Source organism: Marmota marmota, unplaced genomic scaffold (genome assembly GCF_001458135.2).
Source record: "Marmota marmota marmota unplaced genomic scaffold, marMar, whole genome shotgun sequence".
Classification (NCBI taxonomy): Eukaryota; Metazoa; Chordata; class Mammalia; order Rodentia; family Sciuridae; genus Marmota; species Marmota marmota.
In genome coordinates this window covers 2,323,419-2,340,873 of record NW_025999863.1, presented here as the reverse complement: position 1 = coordinate 2,340,873, position 17,455 = coordinate 2,323,419, and the positions used below count along the sequence as shown (strand labels likewise).

At 64.1% G+C, this 17,455-nt stretch overlaps 1 protein-coding gene across 6 annotated transcripts in view; it reads left to right on the top strand.

Annotated features, from left to right (window-relative positions):
- The window catches only part of Zfr2 (zinc finger RNA binding protein 2), a 38,718-nt gene that overhangs the window by 15,784 nt on the left and 5,479 nt on the right, over positions 1–17,455 (top strand). For 2 of the 6 annotated variants that reach the window (XM_048812180.1, XM_048812154.1), the window contains 14 exons: positions 1,421–1,603; positions 2,979–3,192; positions 5,342–5,502; positions 6,412–6,531; positions 8,695–8,834; positions 9,478–9,610; positions 10,226–10,416; positions 11,378–11,549; positions 12,788–12,926; positions 14,325–14,422; positions 14,762–14,857; positions 16,055–16,166; positions 16,741–16,838; positions 17,266–17,354. In XM_048812180.1, the coding sequence (XP_048668137.1) occupies positions 1,421–1,603; positions 2,979–3,192; positions 5,342–5,502; positions 6,412–6,531; positions 8,695–8,834; positions 9,478–9,610; positions 10,226–10,416; positions 11,378–11,549; positions 12,788–12,926; positions 14,325–14,422; positions 14,762–14,857; positions 16,055–16,166; positions 16,741–16,838; positions 17,266–17,354 (1,946 nt within the window). The remainder of the gene's footprint in view (positions 1–1,420; positions 1,604–2,978; positions 3,193–5,341; positions 5,503–6,411; positions 6,532–8,694; positions 8,835–9,477; positions 9,611–10,225; positions 10,417–11,377; positions 11,550–12,787; positions 12,927–14,324; positions 14,423–14,761; positions 14,858–16,054; positions 16,167–16,740; positions 16,839–17,265; positions 17,355–17,455) is intronic. The other 4 variants (XM_048812167.1, XM_048812172.1, XM_048812160.1 and 1 more) reach the window with 4 other exon arrangements.

The following is a 17,455-nucleotide window of genomic DNA, read 5'->3' as shown; positions in this document are numbered from 1 at the left end:
ATAAGAGACAGCAGGAGAGGCCCGGAGAGCCAGTGCTCCTCAGCCAGCGCTCAGCACGCTCGCTCCACGTGGCGGTGCGCGCCTGGCTCCCGCTGCTCTGACGCATCTCACAAAGCCCGCAGCGACGCCCCAGCCCTCACCCCAGCATCTGTGCAGCGCCCCGACTCAGGAGTTCCGCTTCCACTTGTCCCCGTGTGCGTTTCTGTGCTCACGTCACCACCCGCATGAGACCATCCCTCCAGGAGCTTGGAGCATGTTGCCAGCGCCACAGCATTCCTCGCGCTGCTGTCTCCTACCCATGTCCCTCCCTCACTGTGACAGGGCCATCAGGTTCCTGTGTCTCGAAGCCTGGGCCTGCTGTCCACCGTGGAGGGGAAGCGCAGGGGAGCGGAGTGACATCCTCACCAGTTTGGGGATTCTGAAGTTCCAGAAAGCATGGTCCCCAGGGCGCCAGGGCCCCGGAGGACAGCACTTCCGCGTCCCCTAGTTGTCTAAGTGAGAGAGACGGCACTTTCTGCTGTAGTCTCCCGTAGGAGGCTGCACCTCCCAGGCCACCAGGGGACCAGGGGCAGGGTGTGGGCTCCACCAGAGCCCCTTGGCGTCCTGACATCCCCCTCTCTCCACCTCCCCCTTCCCTGTCTGTCTCTTCCTTCCTTTTCTTCTGGTCCTGGGGCTTGAACCCAGAGGGCCCCACCACTGAGCCGCACCCCAGCCCTGTTTGTTTTGCTTGGAGACAGAGTCTCTCAGAATTGCCCAGGCTGGCCTCCAACTTGGGACCCTCCTACCTCAGCCTCCTGAGCAGCTGGGGTGACAGGTGTGGCCCCCACCTGGCTTGACACACCTCTTTCTTATAATGCTCCTGCCCTTCGTCCTCGTAACACATGTGACATGTTCACGCGTGAGCCCAGCCGTCTGGGGGACACGGTCTCCCTCTGCCTGTGTGTGGAGCTCTGAGCATGTGACATGAAGCCAAACCCCACCCCTGAGTGGCAGAGGGAGAGTTGAGGCCGAGGGGGACCATCCCTCCAGGAGCTTGGAGCCAGAGCGAGCCACGGAGACAGGCGTCCCAAGCTCCACTGAGCCACGTGACCCAGCTCGTGCCGAGACCAGGCAGCGATTCCCGATTGGGAGAAGCCCCCGCCCAAGCTGAACCTGTGATTCTTTGATTGTTAGATGGTGCTCTCTTAAGAAAGGGCTTATCTTAGGAAAGAAGAAACCACAATGATGTATTTTGGTCCCAGCTTCTGAGTTTTCTAAAGGGACACTTGCTCCTCTCGGGCGCCAGAGGGTGGTAGGATGGGGACAGGGGCCTCTGTCACATTACCCACTGGGGTCCCACCAGCTATGGCCACGGCCTGCTGGGGAAGGGGTAGTGCCTGCTGGGATGCCAGCTCAGGCCACCTCTTCCTCCTCACGGTAGACCTACCGGGATCATCTGGAAGGACAGAAGCACAGGAAGAAGGAGGCGGCCCAGAGGACGGGCCTGCAGCCCAACGGCAGCCCATGCGGGGCGCAGGCACAGCTGCACTGTGGCCTGTGTGCTGTGTCCTGCACCGGGGCTGAGGCCTACGCCGCCCACATCCGGGGAGCCAAGCACCAGAAGGTAGGGGCCCACACACCACTAGCCCACGCCTGGCCCCTCGGCACCTGGGACACAGAGGGCCACCTGCCGAGGCCCTTCAGAACACAGGGCTGCGGTCCCCGTGCCCCGGGAGCCATACACCTTCTAACCATGAACAGGACCCCCACCGCCTGCACAGACACATAGGGACCTGGGGGCCTTTGCACCTGGGCCACAAAGGAAACAACCATGCTCAGCACTTGGGGACTGCACAGCGTGCTGGCGGGGGTGACATTCCCTCAGAGCTGTTTCCTGTCTTCACACCAAAGCCTTCCTGTGGCCTGAGAGACGCCTGCAGGGGCAGTTGGTGGCGCCCCCACCTGAGAGAAGGCAGGGAGACCCCTGGCCTGCTCCCCAGGCTGCCGGGCCTTTCAAAATCAGCAGCGCCCACCCCCCACCCGGGGTACTGTGAATGTCTGCGGGATGCTCACTCCAGAGGGCTTGGAGGGCTGAGGAGCCCTGGGATGCCAACCACGTAGTCACCGAGCAGGACGGCTGGGAGTGCCCTGTCCCGCTGCCACCTGCCTCCTGCCCCTGGGCCTTTGCATAGGGCCAATCTTTCCAGCCCATCCTGAGAAGGCCTGGCCTAGGACCCTCTCTCCCTCCCTCTCCCTCCCTCTCCCTCTCCCCGAACTCACTGAGGCCCGCATGGCCCAGCCCAGCCCAGGGCAGCCTCCCGAACACCTGTGGGAACTGCCCAGCCATGTGCTGGTGGGTGTGGAAGGTCGACAGAAGGAGTGTCGTTGCCTGGGGGCTGGCAGGAGATGAGACCAGGCAGGGCAGGTGCAGTGTCCCCTCCAGGGCTGGGACCCGGCCTGGGGTCAAGGAGGCTCTGCAGCCTGCTGGGTGGTGCGGTCCTGAGGGTGAACTAGCCAGCAGGTGGGTCTAAGGCGGTGCAGATGCTGGTGGCCACCCAGCAGGCCTTGCCAACTGGGACCTCAACAAATGCCTTGACCCACAAGTGCTGAGGGGACGTGGACGGAGCACGGTGCCTGCAGGTCTTAGGTGGAGAGTGGCTGTGTCCAGCACCGCGTGCGTGCATCCGGCTTGCCTGGTGGTCCCCAACCACACATGCACACACCGAGCCGCCCTGTCTGGGCAGGGCCCTCGGAGTCAGGGAGACAGAGGTCCGGATGAGGGACAGCCAGAGGAGGCCAGAGGGAGCCAGGCAGGTGCTGAGAGCCGGAGGTGCCTCGAAAGCAGGAGGAAGGGTCTGGAAGCAGGGGCAGCTCAAGGAGGCCCTGGCAGGGAGCGGTGCTCTGGAGGCATTTGGGGGGAGCCCGGGAAGGGGTGGGGCCCCTGGATGCTCAGCCTGTCTCTCGGAGGTCATCCTGACAGAGGGACGGGTCCTTTCCAGGTCTTCAAGTTGCACACCAAACTGGGGAAGCCTATCCCCACCATTGAGCCGACGCCCAGGAGCCCTGCCCGCAGCAGCAGACCCGGCCCCCACACCTCGGACAGCGCCCCCGAGGCCTCCACCCGGCCTTCGGCCTCCGCCATGACCAGCCTCCACACTCCAGGCAGGCCAGCCTTGGCCAAGAGGACCGTGGCCTCCAGTGCCCCGCGGGAGGGTAGGTGGCCCTGCATCCCTGTCTGTGTGCACCGGGGCAACCTGGCCGCCTCCTCAGGTCCTGGAGCAGAGGCTGAGTGTCAGGGTGTGTGCCGTGTGCGGGAGCGGGCGATGCCGTCCAGAACGCGGCCCGAGACCTTCCTGGGAGGTTTTGCTGTCGCGTCTTCCTGTGGCCTCCAAAGCCCTGTCAGTGGCCTGGAGATTTCCTCCCACCCTGGTGCCCAGGGCACACTGGGTCCTGAGGAGTCACGTGGGCGCTGACGAGCCACGCGCTGCCCTGACCCTGCCCTGCAAGTCTGGGCCCACCATGACCAGAGGTGGTGACAGCTCCTGCTCTGAGCCCTCCACTCTCCTCAGGCACCGTCCTTAGCTGCTCCCTTAGGAAGATTGTGTCACTTGTCCCAATGCGCAAATGGAAAGACCAGGGTGAGGCGACTTACGGTGGCTGGCCGGGCCACCCAGCCAGCAGTGGTGGCTCAGTTCCCCCTGCTCTGTCCAGCGGTCCCCGCTCAGGCCCCTGTGTCCTGCGCTGCTGGGGGTGGGTCTCTGTGGCCTGGGCAGCATGGCTTCTTGAATAACAACAGATTTTAAACTTCTCGTGGTGCGGAAGCCCGAGCCCTCGCAGGCTGGCTGAGCCGCACCTCGCCCTGCAATGTGGTTTTTTTTTTTATACCTTTATTTTATTCATTTACTTTTATGTGGTGCTGAGGATCGAACCCAGCGCCTCGCACGTGCTGCCAGGCAAGCGCTCTGCACTGAGCCCCAGCCCAGCCCTGCAGTGTGGTTTGAAGATGGGGTCACTAAGGAGCTTTCTTGTTGGACTGTTTTTGTGGTCCTGGGGGTGGAACCCAGGGCCCCACCCGTGGCACACAAGTGCTCTCATCTGAGCACCTCCCCAGCCCTGCTTTCATTTTTTTTAAATATTTTTTTTTAGAGAGAATTTTTTTTTAATATTTATTTTTCAGTTTTCGATGGACATCTTTATTTCATTTTTTTATGTGGTGCTGAGGATCAACCCAGAGCCCCGCGCATGCCAGGCGAGCGCGTTACCGCTTGAGCCACATCCCCAGCCCCTGCTTTCATTTTTGAGGCTGGGCCTCTCTGGGCTGTACGGGCCTGGCTTCCACCTCCCCTCCCCACTCAGCCTCCCACACAACTCAGGCCTGGGCGCCTGCGTCTGCCGTGAGAAGTTGATGGTAGAGGCATTTCTCCCGAGGCAGGATGTGCCTGGTTACCTGGCGAAGGAGACTCTGGCCACTGCCTCCTCATGGCTGATTCACAGAGGTGGAGGTTAGGAGCAGCTGGCGGGTCCCTGAGGGAGGGGTGGAGCCTGGGCTTCTGCCCCATGGATTCAGGCTGGCCTCAGGCCTCCTCGGCTGTGACTGCCCCATGGATTCAGGCTGGCCTCAGGCCTCCTCGGCTGTGACTTGAGCTGGTGTGACCCAGAGACGTAGCTCCAACGAGGAGTGTGTGTGAAGAGGAAAGGCTGGGCTCCTACTGAGCCCCGGAACCCACAGAAGTCACTCACTGGCTTTGTGGTGCCGGGGACGGGCCTGGGGCTCCCACACACCGGGAAAGCGCTCACCCCTGAGCCGCACCCAGCCCTTTCTTAATTTGGGGACAGGGCCTTGCTAGGTTGCCCAGGGTGCATGGACCTTGCCACCTCCTGCCTCAGCCCCCTGAGTGTTGGGATCACAGGCGTGGCCACAGCACCCAATGGAATGGCCTCTTAAAAGAAAGGTCCAGGTGCCTTTGCGCCAGTGATGGGTGATCACAAGCCCTGATGGGGGCGGTGGCTCCTGCCCAGGGGTATGCAGCAGGCGTTTCCTTGGGTGGGGCTTGGGGCACTGTGTGACGCTGCTGGTTCTCCTGTGAGCACCCAGCTGTGGTGATTCCTTTGTCCATCAGTCTGCGCAGAGCCCTCTCTCCACGTGCCCCCTGCTCCGTTGGGAGGGCTTGGCGAGGTGACTCCACGTTGAATCTGACCCTTTCACCCGTGCACAGCCTGTGGTCTAGGCAGCGCTAATCGCCATCACCAGCTGGAAAGGACAAGGAGAGGCTTGGCTCTGTGTGCACCTCACACTGCACGGCTGGTGGGTGTCCAGCCAGCTCTGGTTTCTGGCTGGAGTGACATGGTTGTCCCTCTTCAGGGCCTCCCAGGACACAGGCAACACGAAGCAGGCCCCCGGAGGGGAAATCAGCTCGGCACAAGTCGGAGGGGCCAGGAGAGCCACCCTCCCGAGGAGGCCCATGGGAAGCTCCTGGGGGCTGCTCAGATGCGGAGCCCGTTGGCCCTGACTACGTGGAGGAGGTGGGTAGAGGCCACCGCGTGGCCGATCCCTAGTGCAGAAGGGCCAGACCCTGGATCCAGCTTCACCACCTCGCTGGGCTCATCACGAGAGATCTAGGTGAACCCGCCCCTTCCGTGGGTGCCACAGCAGACCTTGTGGGGCCAGCACTCGGCGCAGACCCCCGATGGCCCTGAGTGAGGGGCAGGGCATGCCGTCACCTTTGCGGGACTGTCCATCTGCTCCCTGAAGAGGGCGGGTGGAGAGAGCCCAGCCAGTGGAAGGAGGCCCAGGACGCTCCTGGGAGGGACGGGTGTGCCACTCCCTGCCAGCTGGCTTCAGGCCCCGCCGGCCTCTACGGGGGAGGCAGCTGGGTTCCCTCAGCTCACCACTGCTCAGGTTGTGAATTCTGGCCCAGGGGTCACTGGGAGCCACCATGCACCTGCATGGCCCCCTCAATGCACCCAGGGAGAAGCAGTCAGTCCCACAAGGCCCGTCCGCCTCCCAGAGCCTCGCCGGGGCTCGGGCCACGCACAGAACACAGCTGTCACAGGGAGCTGCAGGCCTGTGTGCCTTCGTCCCCAGGCTCATGTTCTAGTCCAGTCCGTCCAGCATCTTACATTTTGCCCCAGGCAGAATGACCACAGCAGCCAGAACCATGCCACCCTGTCAAGAAGCTGCCTCACATAAGGCCGTGGGCACCAGGGAGGGCCAGGGTGGGCAGCGATCGCAGCAGGGCAGAGCCGGGCTCCTCAGTGAGGTGCATGCCAGGGGTGGAGACTGGGGCAGTGCCAGGAGGAGGAAGGGCCAGGCGGGAGGCCAGCCTGGGCTTTGGATGACACCCTGAGCAGGCACAGAACTGACCAGTCACCTGCATGTTGGTGACGTCCTCTGGGCTTTGCTGGAACGGGCAGCTGTGCTTCGTGTCCCAGGTGTGCAACGACGAGGGGAAAGTGATCCGGTTCCACTGCAAGCTGTGTGAGTGCAGCTTCAACGACCCCAACGCCAGGGACATGCACGTCAAGGGGCGGCGGCACCGGCTGCAGTACAGGGTGCGTCCAGCAGGGGCATCGGTGCCCACCCAAGGGCTCAGCCGGCCTCCTGGCTATCCCGCCTGCCAGTGCCCGGTCTGGTTACCTTGGGGTCCCGGGGTGGGCAAGGGCATGGGTTTCCATTTTCTGTATCCAGGTCCACATCAGGAAATACACTTTCGGCCTCCATGAAACTGGGCCTTAGTAACTCCAGTCCCTTGAGCCTCTGGACACTGTGAGGCCTGGACAGCCACCTCTTGGACCCTTCTCCACCATGATCCACCACACCCTCCTCCCGCTGGGAGCCCCCGCCCCACGCTCTCTGCCCACCTGCTTTCCCATACACCGCTCTCAGGGCCGCCCCACCGGCCAGCAGCCTCAGCCACGTCTCAGGGCTGGCTCTCGGCACCCCTCAGCCCTCTTGGCCGTGGATGCTCCCCTCAGGCTCCTGCATGTCCTTAGAAACAGGGCCATGTCCCTCTTACCTCAGTCACAGTCTGTTCTGGATCAGCACTTGCCCTACTGCCTGCCCAGAGTGCTCAGGGATGGAGCCAAGGATGGGTGCAGGAGTGGCAGGTGGATGGGTGGGTGGATAGATGGGTGGACGGGTGTGTGGATGGATGGATGGGTGGATGGGTGTGTGGATGGATGGATGGGTGTGTGGATGGATGGATGGGTGGATGAATATGTAGATGGATGGATGGATGGGTGGACGGGTGTGTGGATGGATGGATGGGTGGACGGGTGTGTGGATGGATGGATGGGTGGATGAATGTGTAGATGGATGGATAGATGGGTGGGGTGGATGGATGGGTGGATGGGTGGATGGATGGGTGGATGGATGGATGGATGGATGGACAGATGGATGGATGGGTGGATGGGTGGATAGATGGGTGGGGTGCATGGATGGATAGATGGGTGGAAGGGTGGATGGATGGGTGGATGGATGGATGGATGGATGGATGGATGGATGGACAGATGGATGGATGGGTGGATGGATGGATGGATGGGTAGATAGATGGATGGGTGGATAGGTGCATGGATGGGTGGGTGGGTGGATGGATAGATGAGTTGATGGATGGGTGGGTGGAAGAATGGATGAATGGATAGGTGGATGGATGGGTGGATGGATGGATGGAAGGGTGGGTGGAAGAAAGGATACATGGGTGGATGGATGTGTAGATGGATGAATGGGTGAATGGTTATATGGATAGATGGGTGAATGAGTGGGTGGAAGGATGGATGTGTAGATGGATAGGTGGGTGGATGGGTGGACAGATGGATGGATGGGTGGTTGAATGGATGGATATATAGATGGATAGATGGGTGAATGCGTGGGTGGATGGATGATAGATGGGTGAATGGGTGGATGGGTAGAGGGATGGGTAGATGGATGGATAGGTGGATGGATATATGGGTAGATGGGTGGATGGGTGGGTGGAAGGATGGATGTGTAGATGGTTAGATAGGTGGATGGGTGGACAGATGGAGGGAGGGAGGGAGGGAGGGAGGGATAGGTAGATGATAAATGGATGTGTAGATGGATGGATGAGTGTATGGATAGATGGGTGGGTGGAGGGTGGAACAGTGGATAGATTCGGGAAACCAATGATGGTTTTGTATTCTTTTGGTCATGCATATTTGCAGGCAGGTTTTTAAAACAAAGAGGGTGAGCCCACAGGAAAGCCATGGGATGGTGTCTGGCTATTGTCTCCCTCTTGCTGGGTGGCCCCGACTGCACGCGCGTTCTGGGCTAGCTGGACTGCTCGCGGCTATTCTGTGGCCACCTTGTTACTCTCCAGTGCAGTGAGGCTTCCACCTGCAGCAGACAGAATACTGAGCGAGCACAAGTGGCCCTCAGACGTCTTGCTATGATGTCACAGCTGTCTTGCGCTGTGTGAGCAGCTCTGGAGGCCTTGCTCGGGAAGCACCCTGTCCTTCAGTGAGCGGGACACACCCTCCCAGCTCCTCCTCATCAGGAGCACCCGAGTCACCTCTCATCCTTGGTGGCTGACGGTTGCTCACCCTTGAGCTCCCCTCAGTGGCCCTCCCCCCACCACCTTCAGGACGTAAACTGCCCTGTGGGCGCGGAGTGTGGCAGCCTGGGGCCCTCCTGTGTCCTCAAGGCTGCTGTGGCACCCTCCCTGGGGGCGCCTGCTCTCACAACTTGCCTTGCCTTCCCAGAAGAAAGTGGACCCCGACCTCCCCATTGCCGCCAGGCCCAGCAGCAGGGTGCGGAAGCTGCTGGAGGAGCAGATGAGGAAGGAGCGGCAGCGGGCCCAGCGGCGGCTGGAGGAGATGCGGAACTGGTGCTCGGAGCTGAGGTGCCCCCTACCCCCAGCCGCAGGACAGGGACAGGCCCCGCCCGCGCCCCCCCAGGGCCCTGCACAGTGCCACCATGGGCCTCCAGGGCCAGACCGCCACCCTCACACTGGGCCGCCTCCGTTCTGGCTGGTGGGGGCCTCTCAGCTCAGTGCCGCCATGGGGGGCCAGTCACTGCTCCATTCCATGCATCCCCTGACCTCTGTTGTCCCCTGTGACCCCAACTGTGGGCACACTTTCTCATCTCCCTTCTCCACCCTTCAGAGCAGTCCCAAAGCTGGGCCTGGCCCTCTGTAGTACCCGGGCCGTGGGCTCTCTGGCAGCAGCAGGCCTACATGGGGAGGACACAGAGACGCCGCCGAGGGCACCGAGGCCGCGTGGAGCCTCCCACCCCCGCACATGGCCTCGGTCCCACCGTGCATATGGCAGGCGCTGTGCAGGGCTGTGCCCTCAGTTCTCGGGAGCCGAGCGAGAGCCCTCAGTGTGGGTGTGAAGGCGAGGGGGCCTGGCTGTGCCCACGCGTGGGGCATGGGGCACAAGCACGTCTGCTGCAAGAGGTCGGCTCCCTGGGCCTCTGTCCCCTCCAGCCCTCTGTCCCGTTTGGCCCTCTGTCCCCTCCAGCCCTCTGTCCCGTCTGGCCCACAGGCACCATGAGGCGCGCTGCAGGCAGCCAGAGGAGGAGCCACGGCCCCAGGACAAGGAGCAGCAACCCGCCTCGCCCGACTGGGCCCCTTCGCCCGCGCTGGGCAGGCTGGGTGTGCCCGCAGTCCCGCTCCCGGTGGGTGCCGAGGGCCAGTGTGAGGGGCAGCGTGGCCTCCTCTAGCAGAGTCCTCTGTCGGCACCAGGGCTTCTGAGCGCCTGCATCCCGTCCTGCCCCCTGCCCGGCCCTGGGATTCCATCAGCTCCCTGTAGCCCCAGGGTGGGGGAACCTCATTTTGTGCCCCTTCTGCCCCAATTCCCCGGCTCCTGCTGCCATGGACATGTGCCCTCCCAGGCCAAGCACCGGGTTGATGGGAAGCTGAGGTCTGCCCCTCACCAAGGGCAAGACCCTGGTGGACTCTCGAGCCTCTGGCCGGGTACAGAGGGATGCGGCCCACGCTTCCTGCAGCCACGGGAGGCCTGAGCTCCTCCTGGCGCTGCCCATGGCTCCCGCAGTCCGCCCCCGGCCCCCTGGGTACTGGATGCCCACCTGGCCATGCCCCGCCTCTGAGCCTGGCTGGCCACCGTCCCCCCCACCTGTGCCCAGCTCCCTGACGCCAGCCTGCTCCAGGCTCCTCCTGAGTCCTCCTGGGGCTTTCAGTGCTGTCACAACGTAGTAGGCTGCCTTGTCCCCTGCCCACTTGGTCCCACAGACAACTCAGCCCAGCCCTGACAAGGTGGCCTCTCCCCACAGCCCAGGCGGCGGCCAGAGTCCAGCGATGACCGGCACGTCATGTGCAGGCACGCCACCATCTACCCCACCGAAGCGGAGCTGCTGGCTATCCAGAAGGCCGTGTCGCACGCAGAGCGGGCCCTCAAGCTGGTGTCCGACGTGCTGGCCGAGGAGGACTGGGGAAGCCTGGAGGAGGAGGGCGGCCAGCGCAGGTAACAGAGAGGCATGGCCCTCAGGATGGGTGTCTGCAAGGACCACAGGGGTCAGGCCCAGGCCCTCCGAGGCCCATGGAGGCTCTGTAGCTCCCCACAGAGCAGAGGGTCCCTGTCTCCGAGTCTAAGCCCCAGCTACAGGGAGGCGCTCCTGGCTGGGAGCATCCTCTGAGGGCCACACGCCTCAGCACGCAGCCCATAGAGCCGCACCGCGCTGCGCCTGCCACCTGCTGCTCCGCTGAGCCCGAGGCCACAGCTGGGTGACACTCAGTAAATAAAGTGCCCAGGTGCCGCTCACAGGGACGACCTTTTCTTGGTGAACCTCGGCTTCCTCACGAGCTGGGTTAGGGGACCGGAGGCCAGGCCCCCTGCGGCGTGCTGGGGTGGACACGGCTGACCAATGGATGCGCACAGGGGCTTTTCAAGGCCTTCCTGGGGGGTCACGTCCCTCCTGTCCTCTCTTGGGGGTCTTCCTGCAGTGGGGAATGCACAGGACGCAGAGCTGAGCGCTGAACCACATCCAGGTGCACAGCTCCACCGCGTGGAGTAGTCCAGGGCCGCGCCGCCATTCCTGCCGTCACCCAGAGCTCTCCCAGCTACAGTGTCCCCACAAGCACTGACCCCCGTTTGTTTAAGGCCCCCACGAGTGCACTTCCTGCCTGTGGGCTGGCTTGCCCTGGACCTTTCACGCAAGTGACCCTCTGACCTGCTGAGTGTGGACAGCTCCTCTGGCAGCACTTGGTCTGCATGGAAGGAGTGGGCCCTGGTCAGAGTGTCCCTGCCCAGGGACAGCTGTATGTCCCACTCACTCCAGCCTGGCGGGTGCCCCTGGCAGGGGTGGGCTCCCACTTTACAGAGTAGGAGACCGAGGCGTGGGGAGGCTGCTCCCAGGGCTGGCGCTGGGCATCCAGTGGGCTGCTGGCCCCTCCTCTGACGGCGCCCCACGGCTCTGTCTTGACAGCAGCGCTGTGCCCTCGCCTCGGGTCCTGAAAGGTGTCATGCGGGTGGGCATCCTGGCCAAAGGCCTTGTCCTGCGGGGAGACAGGAACGTGCAGCTGACCCTGCTCTGCTCCGAGAAGCCCACACACGCCCTGCTGCGGAGGGTCACCGAGCAGCTGCCCCAGCAGCTCCTGGTAAGCTCGGGCACCCCGCAGCTCCCTGCCCGCTCCCCAGGGCCCGCGGACCCAGGAGGCTCACACCCTCCAGGACTTTAGGAAAGTGGAGGCGTTGCCACCCGAGGCCGGCCAGCTTCTTTTCACAAGCTGTTGGAAAGGGGGCGCTGGCAGCTCCTGGTCCCCTGGTGGGAGGAGTTCAGGCTAAAACACAGAAGCTGTCCCAATGTCCCACCCCAGGGATGGCACCTGTGTCACGTCTGCCCGGCGTCAGGAGGCTGCATGGCAATGTCTCCGAGTCAGGCCCGAGGCTGAGACCGGGGCGGGTGTTCGGCTCCCTCTGGGGAGCCCCGCTCGCCCTTCTCACCCGGGAATAGTGGGGAAGGCCACGGCCACCCAGAGTGATGTCTAAGGTCAAAACCAACCCCGCCCCGACGGCCGGGTCTTCCTGAGTCCCTTCCCAGTGTCCAGCACTGGATGGGGCCTCAAGCTTCAAAGGTGAATGGGAAACCACACGTGGGCAAGTCAGCTCCAGCTGTCCTCTGGGAAGGAACTAAGCTGGGGCCAGGTGGACGGGGCCAGGGGGGCTTCTTCAGACAGGATGGGGCGCGAGCCCTGACCGAGGACCTACGCCCTCGGGTACAGCATTCTGCACGACAGGGCCAGCCCTGCAGAGGCCAAAGGTGGACAGGAGAGAGCAGGAGGGACAGGGCCTGGGCTGAGCCAGGCCTGCAGGGTGCGAGGAGGTGAGGTGGGGAGCGGAGGGCCCAGACCTGAGCCCCTGAGAGCTGCCGGGGCGGCAGGGGCTCGGCACAGCCCGGGTCTCCAGAAGCCCAGCTCATGGCGAAGACAAGCCCCGAGACAAGGGCCAAGGCCGTGGGGAAGCTGGCAGAGCCCCACCCCATGGGGAGAGCCCGAGTGGGCAGGAGATCAGGGTTGGCAAGAAAGGTGCGTTTGGGGGCAACTCGGGGTGGACACAGGTGCCTGGAGGGGCGCAGATGCACAGGGAGCCTGGCTGCCATGGAGACCCCTGGAGAGCGTCCTTCCCCGGGGACAAGGGCATCTCGTGGTGTCAGTCTGCTTCTCTCTGACCACAGAGGTGGTTGCGTCCTATGTCGTCTACTGACCAGCTCTTGCCTCACCATCTGCGCTCAAGTGCCCTGGGGCTCTCCACTGGGAGGCCCCGCTCAGGGCCCAGGTGCACCTGCCCAGTGTGGCCTCAGCTGCATGACGCAGCCCGCATTGTGTTCCCACCCCAGATACTGACGGACGACAAGTACGAGGTCTCCTCTGACCCCGAAGCCAACATCATCATCTCCTCCTGCGAGGAGCCCAGGATGCAGGTCACCGTGACCCTCACTTCTCCCCTGATGCGAGAGGACCCCTCTGGGGACCGAGGTGTGGCCGGGCCCCTCTGTCCAGGTCCCTAGCCCCTGCCCACACTTCCTGAGCATTGCACATACCCAGTCCTGGGGGTCCCACAGTAGCCCTCCCGCACTTTTGTCATCCCAGATGCTGCTACTCACCCAAGAGCTGGGCTTGGGGCAGCAGAGACCCGAGATGGTGACTACGTCCTGCTGCTCAGCTCCCAGGCGGCAGTGCCATTCTCTGGGTACCGTCCCACATAGGCAGGGCCACGTCACCACCTCTCCCTGCCCCTGCCCAGGTGAAGCGTGGACGGAGGCAGCGGAGCAGCTTGATCATGTTGCCAGGGCCACCACAGACCCCCAGTCCCAGGGCCACTTGTCTGGCTCCTTGAAGTCAGATTTGCCCCATCTGGGAGAGTAGGGGAGAGTACTGGGCAAGGTCAGGGGAAGGGAGGGCCTCAGTCACTGGCCTCAGCACTGGCCATGGGGGAGGTAAGTGACAGGCATGCCCGCAAACCTGTGCTGGCTGGGGCCTGTGACAGAACCCTCTAGAAGAGTCTGAGCAGTTCCCCAGGCCCAGTCCTCCTGAGCCCCTTCCTGATTCTCCTGGCCGTGGCTGAGGCCATGAACCACAGTTCAAATGGGTCCTCTTTACAACCGGAAGGCTCACAGCTGCCTCTGGACCCTGGGGGAGAGCGTGGGCAGGGTGGGTGCAGGGCCACCCCAACTGGAGGCCAGGGCCTAACAGTTGCAGGGACCTTCGTGAGCACTCGACACTAGGCCTCCCTCGAGGCCCCTACCTGGCCAGATTAGACCCTTGGAGACCCGAATCCTCTGACAGGTGGCCCCGGGCAATCTCAACAGGACATGTCACTTCCTGCAGGCCACTGCCTTCCTCAATGGGGGGAGGCCAGCCCCTGAGACCCCTTCTCTTCCCCCCAGTCCCATCGGGGCCCCCTGGAGTCATTGCCGTGATGGGCAGACGGGTCCACGGCAGTCATGGAGGGCAAGGCCGCACCTGTCCTGAGGTGCGAGCCGGCCAGGGCTTTGCTGCCCTTTCCCTAGCCTGGGGTTAGGCCTCAGTGACCAGACCTGTTGCCATCCCACCCCATCCTCCTTTCTGTGGTGCATTTGGAAGCTTCCGGAAACAGGCCCAGTCTGTAGCTTCCCATCTGCACCTTACCTGGCTGGTGGAGAGGACCTGCACCCACCCTGAACCCCAGCCCCCTGCAGCACCCCTCCTGGGCAGACGGGGTTTGCAACAGTGGTTTCTGGGGTCCCTGCCCTATCCCTGCGGGACGATCCAAGAGGAGCCAAGTATTTCCCAAGAATGGATGGTCCAGGTCCACGCAGCCCTCCGAGGCGGGAGCAGAGAGGACGGGCACCTTCCCACTCACCTCCCTCGGGGACTCTCTCCCATTCCTTCCAGAAGGAGCGGAGAAGCCTCAGCCCGACCCAGGAGATGTCCTGAGCCCCGAGAGGTGCCTGGAGTCCCTGGCCGCCCTCCGTCACGCCAAGTGGTTCCAGGTCAGGGGCCTGGGGCCGGATGGGGCCAGGTCACCCACCCAGCCAGCAGCCTCAGCGGAGGCTCAGCGCCCAGAGGCTCTGGAGCCCCTTCCCTCCTAAGGACAGGCTGGTGGGCAGGGCTGGAACGGGGTGGGCGCGACGGCGCCCCGGGTCTGGACGCTGCTGCCTCTGTGGCCTGTGCGCACTGGGGGCCGGCCAGCCCTGCCCCGCCGCCCTCCAGGCTGCCTGTCCCTCCCAGCCCACGCCCCCCAGTCAGGGCCACTGCCCCTCCAGTCAGCCATCCCCCACCCTGTGGCAGCACATCCGGTCCCCAAGAGCTGACTGTGGCTTCCTCCCCAGGCGCGAGCCAGCAGCCTGCAGCCGTGTGTGATTGTCATCAGGGTCCTACAGGACCTCCGTCGGCGTGTGCCCAGCTGGGGGGCCCTGCCAGCCTGGGTAAGGCCATCTGTCCCCCCAAACACCGCCCCCCCGAGGGCTCTGCAGCCCTGACAAGCCCGGACTCCTTCCTCCCAGATGAAAGTGCCCCTTCCCGGGGCACCTGGCCAAGGGCGGCCAGAGCTGAGACAGTCTGAGGGTGGGAGGGCTGGGCCACGGCCGCTTGTGACTCATCACCCTGAACCCACACTGCAGGCAAGGCCAGGGCCACATGCAAATGTGGGCACACCAGGGAAATGGGTGGTGGTGGCCTGGACCCTCCCGGCATCAGGGCAGGGAGAGGGGCCTTGTCCTGGCCTTGCTGGTGCTGAGCCATCTGCCCCAAGGGGGGCCCTGCAGCTCTGGCTCCACCCTGGGTCCATCCCATGTAGGGAGAGAAGAGCCTCTGTGTCCCCCAGTGAGACCCTCAGGTCCCCAGCGACTCCCATGCCTCAGTGGCCAGGAGCTGTCGCCCAGCACAGGCTCCTCCGGCTGCAGGCGCCTGTCTCTGTGGCTCCACTGCGCCCTCCCCTCCCTGGTCCCCCCGCCCCGCCCCGTCAGCATCTAGAAGTGGCACGTATGTCATTTCTAAGCCCTTCACTGCTCATGTGATGCTGCAGGAGGTGGCGGGCACAACTCTGTCCCACCCCAGCTCTGAGGGGGCATGCGCCCCTCTCCTGGCCTGAGCCCGGTTCTGGGCCGAGGAAGCCCTGGTCCTGTTCCCTCGGCACAATCCAGAAGCAGGGCCAGTGTCTGCCAGTGTCCAGAGGAACCGTCCACTCCAACCCCTGGGAGTCACAGGCCACGTCACGCTCGTGACCAGCCCCTGGCCTGCTCCAGACTAGAGAAGCCCCACAATGTCCTAGACCACCTCGCACACGTCCCCACCCTGCCCTCAGAGGCTGAGGTGGCGGCTGCGCCTAGCCCCGGGGGTGGACCCCAACTGAGGCTCAGTAGTGCTGAGTGGGCCTTGTCCCTCAGCGTGTCTGTGACATTGCTGTGGCCCAGACGCTGCAGGTGGGAAACAGGCCGAGAGGCGGAGCCATGCAGCCGTGGCAGTAGGTGGCAGAGGCCTGGCCGCTTCCCAGGGGTGGGCAGGAGGGAGGGCGGGCGAGGTCCTGGTGTCGCAGGGCCCGGGGTCTCCAGCCCACCTGCTAGTGCTTTGGTGGAAGAGGGCTGTCTGGGTCCCCAGGGCATGTGCGTCCCTCCCGCCCCTAGGCCCTGGAGCTGCTGGTGGAAAAGGCTCTGAGCAGTGCGTCCAGGTCTCTGGGCCCTGGGGACGCCGTGCGGCGGGTCCTGGAGTGTGTGGCAGCTGGTGCGCTACTAACAGGTCAGTCGCTGGACAGAGCCTGGAGTGGGCAGCAGCAGAGCCCAAGACCATGGCCGGGTGCCCAGGGCTGTGCACACACCTAGGGCCAGGGTCGCCCCAGACGGGAGAGGGACAGGACAGGCCAGAGCAGGGGCAGCTGGCCCAGAGCGAGGGCTGGAGGCAGGCGGGGTCTGCCTTCGGAGCTTTCCTGGTGCCTGCCGCCTGCCCTATGCAAATTTATTTGAATAGATACTTTATTCAAAGCGGAGATCAGATAGTGGGCTGGGTGTGAACTCACCGACAGCCCTGCAGCCAGGAGGAAGGCGCCAGGGCAGGGGCCAGGAGGGCACAGCTCTCAGGGACACAGGACACCGCTGAGTGGGCGGGGGTGACGCGCAGGCGCTGTGGGAGGGAGCTGTTTGTCCACACTCAGGGCCCAGCCTGCCTGGGGGCCTGGAGGACCCTGGCCCCCCACGCAAGACCCTGCTGCAGACCCTCGGGCTGCTCAGCGTGGCCGTGAGGTCCACCGTGTATCACCGCAGTCCCTCACCAGGTGTCCTTGCACTCTTTGCTGCCCCCTCCTCCCCCCACACAGATGGGCCTGGGCTCCAGGATCCCTGTGAGAAAGAGCAGAGGGACGTCCTTGGGTCCATGAGCCTCCAGGAGCGGGAGGACGTGACAGCCAGTGCCCAGGTAGGAGGGCCAGGGCCACCAGGGCCCTGCACAGCACCCCCAGGGAGCCCAGGGCTCCTGTCCCTCCCCCTGCGAGACACTGGGCAGAGGAGGTGGTCGGGGTGGGCAGGACTGCCCCTTGAATGAGGCCTGGCCCTGGGGCTCCGCGGGCCAGGACTGCCCTGAGCACCCCACGACACGGCCCATAAACACCCAGCGTGCCCCCGGCCTGGCCTTCCCAGCTGGCCCCTCGCCGGCAGACCAGCCTGTGGGAAAAGCCTGGTGTCCGCAAAACTCCAGTCCCGGGGGGTCTCCCTTCAGCGGGCAGGAGGGGACGCTGGCACAGGGCGGGGCCCCCCCGGCAAGCTGCTCCTCGGCGCTGGCCGCTCAGCGGACGGGAAGGGGGCGCAAGTCAGGAGCGGTATCCTGACGCCCCGGTCGCCCGCAGCACGCCCTGCGCATGCTGGCCTTCCGGCAGATCCACAAGGTCCTCGGGATGGACCGGCTGCCACCCAGGAGCAGGCCTGGGGCCCTCCTGTGTCCTCAAGGCTGCTGTGGCACCCTCCCTGGGGGCGCCTGCTCTCACAACTTGCCTTGCCTTCCCAGAAGAAAGTGGACCCCGACCTCCCCATTGCCGC